Source organism: Labrus mixtus, chromosome 4 (assembly GCF_963584025.1).
Source record: "Labrus mixtus chromosome 4, fLabMix1.1, whole genome shotgun sequence".
NCBI classification, from domain to species: Eukaryota; Metazoa; Chordata; class Actinopteri; order Labriformes; family Labridae; genus Labrus; species Labrus mixtus.
In genome coordinates this window covers 25,991,338-26,005,244 of record NC_083615.1, presented here as the reverse complement: position 1 = coordinate 26,005,244, position 13,907 = coordinate 25,991,338, and the positions used below count along the sequence as shown (strand labels likewise).

The 13,907-nt window shown below is 45.0% G+C and overlaps 2 protein-coding genes across 2 annotated transcripts in view; one reads left to right on the top strand and one right to left on the bottom strand.

The window, feature by feature from the left end:
• The window catches only part of zgc:112052 (protein C19orf12 homolog), an 89,709-nt gene that overhangs the window by 71,131 nt on the left and 4,671 nt on the right, over window positions 1–13,907 (top strand). The window lies entirely within an intron of this gene.
• On the bottom strand, window positions 2,453–12,405 carry uri1 (URI1 prefoldin like chaperone). Its single transcript, XM_061036637.1, has 11 exons — window positions 12,007–12,405; window positions 10,847–10,881; window positions 9,066–9,144; window positions 8,757–8,892; window positions 6,557–6,648; window positions 6,417–6,480; window positions 5,602–5,809; window positions 5,277–5,517; window positions 5,026–5,177; window positions 3,788–4,028; window positions 2,453–3,268 (listed from the first exon to the last, which is right to left on the bottom strand). The coding sequence occupies exons 1-11, from the start codon at window positions 12,076–12,078 to the stop codon at window positions 3,080–3,082; spliced, it is 1,509 nt and encodes a 502-aa protein (XP_060892620.1). The 5' UTR covers window positions 12,079–12,405; the 3' UTR covers window positions 2,453–3,079.

The window sequence follows — 13,907 nt, the reverse complement described above, 5'->3', positions numbered from 1 at the left end:
AACAGTCTGTTCTGAGCAGGACTGAAATAGAGGGGTTTATAGACATGATCAAATACAGGATCAGAGTGGATTTAGAACAAGACACTTCACAGACATGTTTTGAGGAGCTCAGTGACTTATTTAAACTGGTTGAAGAGGAGGAGAATATGTGACTAGAGCCCCCTTCTTCCAGTGTTTGGATGGTGTAATTACAGGTTTAAATCTACCAAACTTATATCAAACATTTGTTATATATATATATTTTTAAAAGGTTTATTTTGGGGCGTTTTGTGCCTTAATTGGAGAGATGGGAGATTGGAGAGTGGACTGTCGGAAATCAGGGAGAGAAAAAGTGGGTAATAACATGTGGAAAAGGTGCCACAGGTCAGACCTGAGCCTGGGCCGCCTGCCTGGAGAGCTTGATCCTCCATACATGGGGCGCAAGCACTAACTACTGCGCCACCAGCGCCCCAACATTTGTTATATTTATATCGAGAAAAATTACATATAATGTGATAATTATCGTCATATCACCTAGGCCTATTTCTAGTCCTGGGAAAAACAAAAGGAAAAGTGGGCAAGTAGCCAGGGCCCTGGGGGACAGCTCATGGGAGAGGGCCGTAATGCTTAACTGAAAGTTAACATTCCATCAGTCAGTATAGTCGGATGTTGCGCAACCTGAAGGTGAGGGTTCGATCCCCAGCTCCTGCAGCCACATGTCCGATGTGTCCTTGGGCAAGACACTTAACCCCAAGTTGCTTGAGCTGCTTCATCAGCGTATGAATGTGTATGAATGAGTTAACAACTACCAAAGCCCGCTACAGACATTGTGATACTGTGAAAATGACTAATGAGGAGATGAATGACTGTGTGACGTCTTGTAGTTTATGAATCCTGTAGAATTTAAAGTAGAAAGCAAAACGCCAGAAAACAAGAAATCAATAACTTCCCACTAATATTGGAAAAATGTTAACAGAGGGGGAGAGAGAGTGGGGGATAATTTAACAGGAAAGCTTAACGTAAAGAAACTCTGCCTGTAAAACAATGAAGAGTTTGTGTGAGTTTCAGTCTGTGGGCTGGATTTAGGAAAGAATCTGACTGCGGAGCTTGAACAAAAGAACAAACAGGATTCTGTTTCAGAAATCATGCAGAGAGAAATCAACAGATTTGTCGAAGAGGAGGAGGAGGAGGGAAGGGTTTGATCGATGATTGAATGTTTCTTTGCTTTGGACACGGGGAGGATTTTTGAGTTGTGAAAATAACTAAATTTAAAAGTACACATTCCAAAAGAAGCCCTGTGATTGACTGGCTAACAGTCCAGGGTGTAACCATTCCAAAAGATTTGTGTCCTCTTTCTGGGCAAGTAAAAATATATTGCAGAAATGGACAGATTGCAAACCACGATAGCTGGGTGGCACAGATCTAAGTGTATCATAAAGGTTTGCTATGATATATGGTCCACATTCTTAAAATATATTGGTACAAGTCTGACAGGCAGGGGCGTGTCCAAACTTTCTTGAGTGGGGTGGCCAAACTGGGTATGTGACCTAGAGTATGATGTGCGCACACAATTAAATATCAATTATTTATCCTTTGTGACTTCAATCAGAACGACTTCAGAACACGAGATAAAGGCAACATTAGCTTAATGTTTTAATGACACAAAAAGATGTATGTTCAAAGTCACCATTTAAGGGCAGGGTTGGTATTTTTTTCAAAAACTAGCATGATTTTGAAAGTAGCATTCCCTCAGTGCTCCGTCTACACCCACCCCCTCCCCTCTGTGCTCCCTTAAAGCCACCTCAAATATTTTCCACCGTAATTCAGTCGACGGACAAGCGCAGACACCCTCCTCATTCCTCCATCCTCCTCCTGACCAGCAGCAGAGTTCGTCCGAGAAGGTGAGTAGTCAAGCTGGGCTCGCTCCTCCAAGGCCGGACGCTGGACAGCTAGGCAGAGCGCGCGACTGGAAGACTTCGGCAGACTTACACGAGAGGCTTTGCTTCCCACCTGAGATTGCAGAATAGAACTTTTATCTGCCTCACGCCAGCTCGGGCTCACAGTGACCTCGGAGGACGCATTTGAGGAGGCTTACCTGGCAGCCGACATACACCAACGAGGCTGGAAGGCAAATGTCCAAAGTAGGCTGCAGAGGGCTTCAGTCACAGACCTCTGAAGGGCTGCAGAAACGGGGAGTCAGTGGCTGAAGAGAAGGGACTCTACCTGGGCCCAAAGGTGAGTAGATGGCATCTATGGGGTGAGCCCGGGACGCCAGGATTCACTGCTGAACCCTCTGGAGGTGTCATGGGCCTATCAGTGAAACACTGAGGAAGGAGGGCGCCCACTTGACAACCCACCGGACGCCTGCTCTCACTTAAGTATCCCACAGAGTCTCGAGTGTGCATGTAAGGGACTCTAACACCTTGTCCTAATCAACGATCTGTTCCTTTAAAGAAGAAAGAAGACATAAAACTAGTAGACAAATGTGTTTATTTTCATCTTAGTTTTGATCAGTATAATTTTCTTGTCTTCACATAAAGCTCGTCACAAAGGAGCACATACATTCATTAGGCAGGTGGAGTGAAGGTGAAAGGAGAGCACGCGGCTCCTGATTCGGTTTGATCAAATCAAAACTTAGAACAAACTAATGAAGGCAACTCATCCTAGCAGGCGGAGTCTACATACTGAATCTAAACTGGCACGAGCATGGATCAGAAGCAGGTGATGTGCAGACAGGTAATTAATGAACAAGCTTCACAGAGAGATGGAGAGCTGAGAAAGAAGTGACTTTACAGTCAGAAGAGGAAAAATACCATGAGGAGGATTCATTAACCGGGATTTAAAATCGGTGTTTGACACAGGAAATTATCTGTTACTGTAAATACTGTGCTTTACCTCACTGAACATTCAAAACTCAGTGACCGGAAGAAAGGAGAGGAGAGACCAGAGGAGAGGAGAACCAGAGGAGAGGAGAGACCAGAGGAGAGACTAGAGGAGAGGAGAACCAGAGGAGAGGAGAGGAGCCGGTTTATCAGTTGTAGAAAAAAAACCAAGACAAAAAGCAGAAATAAGAAGTGGTGAAAAGTTAATGTTTGTTCAGTCACTTCTGCTGCAGCCTGGCAGCTTTAAACTTGGACACCCTTTTCGGCGCTTGTTCAGGCGGTGGGGCGTCCGACGTCACCTCCTCCTGTTTCCTCTCCAGAATAGTCGGCAGAGCGGGAGGGACGATGGTCAGATGAGGAACGGCCGAAGGCATCGGGTCCTTTTCGACCACCGTACCTGAAAAGGCCTGAAGAAGAGAGAGATTTAAAAATCAATAACAAATCAATTTTAAGTGTCTCAAACTGAACTAGTGAGGAAGTTTAAAAGCTTCAGGGGAACTAAAGGAGACATCCTCGTGTTGCTGGAGGTTTATTTTACAGAGAAAGACGAGCACAGGTTTTTAAATTTGACAAAAATAGAACTCCTTTAGGAGGCTGGAGGAGAAACTCCGGGTGAAGTCGGAGTGGAAAAGTCTGTTTGTGTTCACACATGAAGCTCCTCCGTCAGATATCAGGAGTTTTGTGCAGGTCTGAAAGCCCTATAAGGGTTCTAAAGGGTTAAACTTTTCTAGTGCCGTCTTCATGTTGCCTCTTGTGATCGACGTTTAATGAGACCTTTGTTTGGCGTTCTCGTTAAGGAGTCGGAGGCTCAGAGGTGTCGTTTCCATCATGTAGGTTTACTTCGGGCTGGTTCACGTTAAAACTGAGATTAAAGACTGTACACACGTCTAATCAGACGATATGTTAAAGGTGGCCTTGTTGTTTACCTCAAATCTGCTGGCGGGGTGCAGTGGGACCGCCGTGGGACTGTCCTCCTCCGTGATGCCGTCACTGGTGTCGCTGTGCGTCAACTCGTCGTGGCTGAAGCTGCGTCCGATCATCCGGCGCTCCTCGAAGTCCGCGGCGCTGCTCTCGCTGGTGTCGCTGCACACGCTGTTCTCTCGGCTGCGGGACTTCAAGATGGACTTCCTGGGGACGGGCTCGCCGTTCTTCACGTCCACGAACAACCTGAGCAAAAAAACAACAGACCACTTTCAGATCCTGTGACTGCGATCATTCATTTATTGTTTGAGAGTCGGAGAATCTGCTCCCTGTCGGACTCTACTCCTTCTGCCTCTCTACTTCCTGGATGGGCGGAGCTAAGGAGCCAACACCTCTGACCTGTGGAAGAGCCTCATCATCCCAACAGGTTGAACTTTGTGAAGTTTTACATTAAAAAATAAATAGAATCTGCACACGCAGGACCAGACGTTATATGAGTCCTGCATGAGTACGAGTGTTCTAGTGTCCTTTTGTCGGACGCTTGTAGTCCAAGTAGTATTAACCAATCACGTATCAGCAGGCTTTGGTGCATGCAGGAAAAACAGCCTGTGAGCTAAAATAGGATGAAACACTTTCAGCCACCCTGTCTCCCATCGTCGGTGATCTGATGACGATTAATCGATCTACATAGAAACAGATGTCTACATGAAGAGCAGCTAACGATCTGCCCTGCAGCAAACGTTTACACTTGAGCCTCAAGTGTGCTTGACTCTGTGACACTGAAGCCAATCAGCTTTCAGATTTCTTAACTTCCTGGAATGCATAAGTAATGATCGATGATACTTTTTGATCATATAGAAGGAGCGGTTGTCATGGAGACGATTTGTGGACACTTCTTACAGTTCAGTCTGATCGTCTTCAAAGAGAGAGACTTAAATCATCGTCAGACGACAGCTGGCGGGGTTTTGAGGTAGTTCATAATGTGTTAGTATCTTTAGTCATTAAGACTCTGATGTTGCACTGATTCAGTTTTTCTTGTTGGTAAAGTTTCATCCTTCATGCAGACATTTCTGCAGGATATGTTTTTGGTAACAGGATTAAGATCTTTGTTAGAGTTCTTTCACACAAAACGAGGAGCTGCATGTGTGAACGCAAACAGACACATTTATCGCTGGAACAAACAAACAAACAGAATTCTCCTCGTTACTGTTCAGTGACTGAAACGTGTGCGTGTGGTTTCTACCTGTAGATGTCTGTTGGCGTGGTGATTTTGTGAAGTTCGTGAAGCGAGTGTCCGTTATTGTGTCCGTTTTTCTTCTTCTTCTTCGAGTGCTCCTTCTGTTCTTTCCTCTCGCTGAACTTCAGCATGGTGTTCTTCCCCGTGTTGATCCTCACCTGAGGCAGAAGACGCAGAAACGTTAATCACACTGCAGAACCAATCAGCGCAGATCTGAAACATGCTGACGCTTTCTTTTTTTAATTCATCACTCCGACCTTCTTTGGTTCGACGGTGTGAGAGAAAAAGATGGTGGGCAAACAGCTGCCGTCCCCTTCCTCATCATCATCGCACTCTTCCTCCTTCCTGTCCGCAGTGGGCGGAGCTTCACTGTGAGGCGAGGTCCAGCTCGGCTTCAGACCGAGTCCGTTCACGGGAGCTGCAGCTTCTCCGTCCTTCTCCTCCTCTGAGGAGAGAGACGATGTGTCCTCACCGTTCATGTCTGGAGTATCTGATAATCTAAAGACAAAACGTTTATCAGCAGAGGTTAGGAAAGTGTGAGAATTAAAGCTACTTCAGAATAATAAATCTCTGTTCACCCACCTGTCCTGCTCGTCTCGGAGCTCCTCCTGTTTCTCCAGCTCGTCCAAACGAGCCCACAACTCCTCCTCCGTCAGGACGGCTCTTCTGCTCCCTCCGTCTCTGCCCTCCTCTTCATCCTCATCCTCCTCCTCCTCCTCCTCCTCTTTCAGATCCAACACTGCTTCACATTTGGGCTTCGAGTTTGGTTTGTGAGCTATCCTCTGCTTTCCTGTTAGGGAAGAAAAGTATTTTAATGTAGATCAAACTCTCAGAGTTTTGAGGAGGAGTGAGGCCCCGTGTCCACCTGGAGCGCTTGTGACTTTTAAAAATTATTTTCAGTGAGTAGAGAGCGTTCACAGCAGAAAGCAGCCGCCTCCAGAAAAAAAGTGCAAAACCAGCGTCTTTTTCCGAGCGCTCTTCCTTTTCTGTGCGGCCGCTCTGAGCGCTCAAGTTGAAAATATTTTAACTTTTCAGAAAGATGCTGTTAACGTCACCGGCACTCTTTTCAAAATGTACGATATTCCCCGTGGTTTAGCCTCCTTCAGATCATGTCTTGTACCCACATCCTCCTCGCTCTGCGTCTATTCGGGAAATAAACAATCTCAAATATAAAACATGCAGTTAAAAGTAACGGAGGAGTGTCGGTCATACAGCGACCGTTGTCAACAGACTGTTGTCATAGAGACGGGACGGACGTGCAGAGCTTTTCTTCTCAGCGCACAAACGCTTCATGCAAGAGCTCCCGAGCACACAGCCATCGCTTTTCTGCCCGGAAAAAACGCCAGGTGGACACGGGGCCTTAAAGGTGAAGAGGACAGAGGGCAGAAGCTGGTTACCTTTGGTGAGAGCGGCGTCATGGTTTCCCTCTTCTTCTCTGATGTCGATACAGTCGCCTTTACTCTGAAAGAGAAGTCAAAACGTTTGTACCCCTTTATGTTTTTGGTGCTGATTCTCATCTGCGAGACACCACACTTACAGCCGAGATCGTTTCCAAATCCTTCGCAAAACCGGCTCTGGCTTCAAAGTTTTTCTTGGTCTTCGACAGGGCGTCCATTTCTCTCTTCACGTCTGCAGGAAATCAGGCGCATTAGCATCGAAATGTGGATTCAGACTAACTTAAGAGTGCAAAAGCTGCCTGCAGGCTCACAGAGATTTAATGAAAAAAAAAAGATTTAATATGGAACATTAATAAAACAATCAGACGCTGAAGAGTTAAAATCCAAAACAAGTTGGGGGGAAGAAATTGAAAAATGATGACACAAACAGTTCATAATGTCTTCTGCCCTGAATACTACTCCGGATCATTAAATCTTGACAACAATTAAGCCCTTTTGCTAATAGCAGCAGAGGGCCCCTGTTTCCATGGCGATCGGGAGCCCCTCCAGTCAGTGCATCAACTGAAAGTGAGGAAAGGTCAAACACAGAAGGCCTGACAACTCCGCCGCTGTCTGACACATCTCAGCTTGCCGTGTTTGTATTACAGCACTTAGCTCTGTAATAGCGGGGTGGGCAGGGTCAGGAGAATGGGGGGGTGGGGGCTCCGTGCGTGTGTGTGTGTGTACACAAGTGTGTGTGTATGCGTGTGGTGGTGGTGGTGGGGGGGGGGGGGGTTACAGACGGCTGCGGATGGGCTGTGGCAGCACATTTCTGCTTCACTAAACACTCTAATAATGTTCACATCAGAGATCGTTACTTGGGCCCATTTGACTTGATATGAGATTTTCAGCCCCAGAATGAGCAGCGGGGCAATCACACACACGCACACAGACACACCGAGAGACTTCTTGCATTTTATCAAACCACACTGGTGCATTCACAGGACTCGATTTAAGCACAGGAGAAGACTTGCTGTCAGATTTACAACGAAGGCAACGACAGCAATGATCTGTGAAAATATGGATGAAGTTGCTGCAAAGGTTGCCTTCCACATGTTTAAAAAAAAAATCACTCTGCATATGTTAGTAACCTTTCATACTTTCATTTCAAGATCTGTTATTATCAGCAGCACAAGAAATAGTTTCTCCTTAAGTCTCAGTCTCAAACAAAGTCCGTCTGAAGTCAAGTTCAGGGATCAGGGTGATTTTGATGCAGCAACAGCACCCTCTGCTGGTAGAATCAGATACCTTTACACAAGTGCATACCTTACTAAGATCATTCTTTAACCTATTACCAAGGAGGTTCCTATAAAAAAAAATCCTAAGTCATATTCATGACCCCACCTGACCTTCCTAAATGCCCATATAAGGGCATGAGCCTGCACATCTGCGTGCACATACAGAAATCACACTGAAGATTAAAAAGAGAGAGAAGATGGAGTTGTCCAAACGATGAGCATCAAACTCCAAATGAAGGAGAAACCTGAGTGGGGTCTGAAATAGATGAAGTGTTGCTGAGAGTGAAACAAACATGGGATCATTTATCATATTATATAAAGCAGTGTCAGGAGATATTTAAAGTGAAAACTCCAAACAGATATTATTATATAGCTCAGAAAAGGGATGGACGTGATGACGTGAAATTCAAACGTTTAATCTAAAATCTGAAATGACGAGAAAGACAACAACCACATTTGCTCATTTTCAGGCTGATACATGTGATGCGATGTGGAACATTTATTTCTATAAATCGCAGCTGAAACGTAAATATTACTGGATGAGTCCCATCGATGACGGTGTCTCAGTCTAACTTTCAGTCAACCTAACAACAGGCTGAGAGCTGGAGCTGAGGCGGGTTTTAAACCTCCTGACAAACAGTTACACCGCTCCCACCTGTCAATCAGGTCAGCTACACGCCTTACTGTGAATAACTCTTATCCTTCATCAAATCAAAACTGATGAGTCATCAAAACATTCACCACCCCGTACAGTGTGTGTCGCTCGAGACATGAGCTAATCAGACCTGTTTGTTTTTTTTAACCAGGTTGTAAACATGTTAATCTCTGCTGTAAAAACAGGCTTTTTAGAATGGGTGTGTATGTGACTTCCTGTGCTTCTGCAGCCAGCCTCTAGTGGACACTCGAGGAACTGCAGGATTTTACGCTTGGTACTCAGTTAATTTAACTTCAACGTCAACGTTAGAATCTTAACAACATACTTCTTCCTCACCATTTCTCAGTGAATTAGACCCTACGTGACGGACAGACGACGGCAAACAGGCCTCTAAAAATTCAGACTCACATTTCATCCTGTGGTTGACGAGTTTCTGTGCCTGCTTGGACGAGCACTTGGCGAACCAGTTGTCCCCGAGCAACGCCGTGACCTCGTTGGTGTGCACGAGTTTCCCCGGCATGAAGGCCAGAGGGCCGAACGGCACCTGTTAGTTTAACGCAGAGATGAAATGTAGGAGGAGTCAGAATGTGGACGTGACAGAAGAAGAGTTTGAACTTTCAGTGGCAGCAGTTAAAAAAAATAAAGGCGGTCAGATTGTGCAGGGTTAAGAATAAACACAGAGGTCATGACGATGTTTGTGTGACGGTCAGCGCTCACCATGATGTCATAACTCAGCTGGTCTGGCAGAGTCTGAAGACGCTCATTCAAGGCTTCATAGTCCCCTGACACCTTCTTCCTGTGAAAGCATGGATTTATGATGATGTCAGGTTTAATTAAAACCATTCAAATTCTTCTTTTCTCATCTCAAGTCTTTAAACTCAAACAGCTGTTTGGCTCATTTGTGGAAGTTACGCAGAACAATGAAAAGCAAACAGCTGCTGAGTCAAAAGGAAAGGTTTCCTGTTCGGGAGTAAAAAGGAACTTTGTGATTTCACTGAATCATTTTTAGACTTGCTCCAAATGAGGGAGTTTAAGTATTCTGGCGGATTGGATCAGAGTCAGCAGTAATGGGGACGTTGTACCAAAACCGTTGTGGTGAACGAGCCTGTGGGTATGTTGACCAGTTTTTAGAAGTGTAAAGCAGTTGTACGATAAAAAGTCAGAATTTAAGAGGCTCAGCTCCTGATTCACCCGCTGATCTTCGTTCCAACCCTCACCTGTGGTCATGAGCTTTGGGTAGTGACTGAAAGAATAAGATCGGAGATACAAGCGGGCAAAATGAGTTTCCTCCTGTTGGTAAAATAAGTGTGTTTGTCACTGAATATGTTCAGCTCCACCCACCTCCAACCCGAGTAAACATCTGATGGAGTGGAAAAGAATCTTACACAACAATCGTCTACAAAGATGGGAGACGGACTGCTCCTTATCTGACTGCACTGAGGCGGTTTTCAAAATGGCCTACTACATACTACTGCCTAACGTAGCATGTAGCATGTAGCATGTGCTGCATGCTGCGTTGGACAGTAGTCTGTAGTGTGACCTCCAGTCTGTGGTTATTCTGCAGTACACCAGGACCTGGCTAAGCTGGTTTCTGTTCTTGGAGTGAGGAAGTAAACAACAGCCCAGCTGACGTCAAACGCTGCCTCAGTGTAGCATTCACTTACAGTCTGGAAAAATCTGACAATTTAGATTTGAATCAACAAAGATAACTGGTGGTACCTTCGTGTGGTTTGGTCAGACTGTGATTATTTCCTCTGTTACGATGGACGTCGATGTCCCTCATTTAGCTCTTTGACCTGCAGCTTTGCATTGTGGGAAACAGTACGCGAGGGAGACTGGTCTGATGCGGACTACATTTTTAATGAATCAGTACGACCAGTTAGTCCAGTTATTCTTGGCAAACTGAGGATCTCACATTTGTTTACAAACTGCATTTTAGCCAAATCAATACAAACTATTACTAAAGTAGCAGGTTTAGAAAACAGTCAGTGTGTGTGGCCAATTACAGAGCACACTTGAATGAAACGTCTCTGGTCGGGAGAGTCAGGCAGTCTGAACACAAACTCAGGATTGATCATACTAACTTGAACTCTGTTGGTGGAACATGGGAGTGAAAACTACGAGTGCATCACGACAGAAGCCTCGTGTCAGGGTGAAATGTGGATTTAGTTTCATTTTCAAATCAGTTTTACGCAAAGACAGTCAGGAGCCCGACACACGAAGAGTGCATAGACGATGAAATCTCGGCTCAAACTGAACGTTTTATTAACACAGTGAGACCTGAGCAGAGTAGGACTGAGTCTATTCTGAAATACTGCAGAGCTTTTAAATCAAACGTCACCCATGTCCTGCATTTCCAGATTTAAAAAAAAGCTTAATATGTTTAATTGACCTGCTTCTTCTGCTTTTGTGTAATTATTTAACTTTTGAAGCACACAACAACAAAAACAGAGATTGCTTTCATAATGCACGTGTTGAAATGTGTTTTTAAAGCTTACCAGTGCTGCAGGCGACTGTCACAGTCTCTCACCACCTGTTTCAGGACAAATCATTTCTGAATGAATCACAGTGAGAATGTTTGAAACGTCACAGTCCTGAGTGGAGGATTTAAAGGGTTAACAGGTCAAATGTCACACTGACATCACGATCCTAATAATCCAACACGCTGATCATACATCTTTTGTTTCAACACTGAAGAATCAGAACTAAAGACAAAAACCGGATCAAGGAAGCAGGAGAGGAAGACAAACACAGCTGTGAAAACGACGTCTGCACACACAGATCACACACGGCGGGACTTCTACATATGGTGCAGCATCCAGATGACTCAAACCAACTTCAGACAAAACATCAACATTTGGTTAGAGTGGAATAAAGTCATTTGTGTGCCAGTTTCCGAGTAGCTGTTCCGACTTAAGCAGGTGTTCATGTGCATTTCACAACTCGGAAACTCGTTTTTCCGATGTGTCCGACACCACATGAATGCAGCAATATTATGAATAAAGTGAGCCTGAATCACGCCCCCTTTGCTTTTGCCCAGGAGGGGCCCCAGGAAGCTTTCCCCTCATTCCCCCCCCCCCTTATGAGCGGCCTTGTTGTTAACTGTACTGTAATTTAGTACAAACATTTTACTTTTATATATAAATGAATTAGTTTGGCGAACTAAAAGTAATCTCTGAGTAACTCTGAGGAAAGCAAAAACAAGTGTTGCAACTGTCCAGAGTTTCCCCTGAAAGTAACTCACTGGTTCTCCCACCGCTAGCTCACTGGTTTACATTTAATAAAGCATCAAAAGTCGGGTTGTATTCATAAGTAAAGGCCCTAAATCCGAGAAATCTACAAGAAAAACAAACACTTCATTCGGGGCTTTGCAGAGAAACGAAACTAAACATTTCCCCGTGTACAACTTTAACATATGAGAGTGTGAGAGGAGGAAGCTTCTGGAAACAGGACATGCATAACATTGACCTCACGGCTTGTTCATGTGACTGATAGGTTCATATAGTTGGTGCACAAGTGCTTTTATCAAATGTTGGATGGAGTGGAGCTCGTGGTTCAGAGCTGGTCCACCTCGTGGCCCGTTACCTGCCTGTGGTTTGGCTAACACTGGTCGCTTGTTAGTAGCCACCGAAACGCTTCGTGTCATCCGTGAATTTACCTTCTCGTGTTCCTCTCGGAGCCTGACAACTCCTCCGAGATGCTCTGTGTTCATTTTACCTTCCTCGGCCATCGTCAACACGCGTGCAAAGCAGGGAAACGATGCGTTTAATGACCCCAAAACAAAGCTCAGGGGTTGTTGTGAGTCCTAAAGAAGTGTTTATGAATGCAGCAGCAGCGTTTCCTCAGAGCCGTTCTGCTCGTGTTCATCCAACAGGCAGCGGAAGTTATCCTCACTTTACGAACTGAGACCATTTCACACGCTCATTTCAGCATCTCTGCATCGCTTCCAAAAATATCCACGCGTTTAATATTCCCAAAGATTAGCGAATAGTCCTCTGGCCACTCTCGCTGCTGCGACGTGCGCCTCGGTCCACCGTCAATAACCGGTTATATAAAGGGAACATCCGGTCAGAATTTTCTAAATAAAAGACTTTGGCGTGGGGAAAAAAACCTAAGTAAAGAAAACAGCTAAGGGCAAAAAGGTATTAACCTTCGACTACATTTGAATTAGGAACCAAATGAACCTGTGTAAAAATGACTTCATTCCAAACAGGGGAGAGTCCAGACTTTTTGGACTGGGGTGGCCCAGCTTGCGCACTGACAAGGGACGGCACCGACTAATATGTTGGGGTGCTATCAATAGTTACTTTTTAAGTTCTCTCTTTTTAAAAAATAAAAGCAGACATACGTGAGGGGGCTATTAACGGGGCTAGACAGATTTGTGATGGGGCTATATCCCGGTTTAACACCATTATTGGCACTGACTAAAGGGCGCACTCACACTAGACCCAGTTGACCCCATTCCCCCGCTGGCCTGCACCTCACACTGCTCCAGGACTAACCGGGCCTGAGCACGGTTACCTCTTGTACATGACGTCGTAATACAACACATGCATGGCTTTACATCATCATGAAGTGTGCTTAGTTTACAAGACAGGCGGACTCGAAAAAAATAGAAATAAAATAGTAAAAGGGATGCACTGTCGAGTGAACGTCTGCACATCGGAGGACAACACAGAGAACATGACAGCATTTACTGACTTTGTGGCTAATTTTGAGTCATTTTAGTCAGACACAGACAGAACACTTCATTCAGATCATGGAGACAGGGATCGATTACACTTCATGTCTATGTTGTGCTCCCGTGCTTGTGTTGACTGTGTCTTAGTGGCAGAGTCGGTCGTTTCTCAACCAGAAGATCAGAGTTTCGATCCCTTGCACCTGCAGCCACATCGTTGATGTGTACTTGGGACAGAAACTCAACCCCAAGTTGCTCCTCCTGCTTTATCTGCGGTGTGTGAATGTGTATGAATGGATTAGTTAATACTGATGGACTCTTTAATCAGCAGCCTCTACCATCAGTGTGTGAATGTATAGGTGTGACATGCGGTGTTAAAGAGCTTTGAGTAGTCAGAAGACTAGAAAATAAATATCCAAGCGCAAGTCCATTTCACATTTCCTTCTTATCGACCAGGAATCCAACCAACAACATCACCCTGAGCATCCAACACGGGGAAGAGGGGATATGTATTAAGCCCAAGAAAACCACATAGCCTATTTGAGGTATCTTATTTTGAAGGCGGCACGTTGTTGTTCCGCTTTACAAGATGTCTGACGCTACCTTGACGCAGCTCTGCTCCTGTTTCTCCCGGTGTACTCTGGGTAAATGTGCACTGTTACACAAATGTAAACAAATTGACAAACCGTCGCGAGCTTCAAATCGTGCCGCAGTGACGTACAGAGAGAAACACTTTGACATGAACGAGCTTTCAGGACATTCATGTGTTTATCAAAGTATCTGGACTCGTTTCCGCAGGACATGGTGGACATGTCTGCAGCTGTGAAGACAGAAACCTTTTAAAAACATCGACATGATGAGCTCTCACAGATATCTGTTCA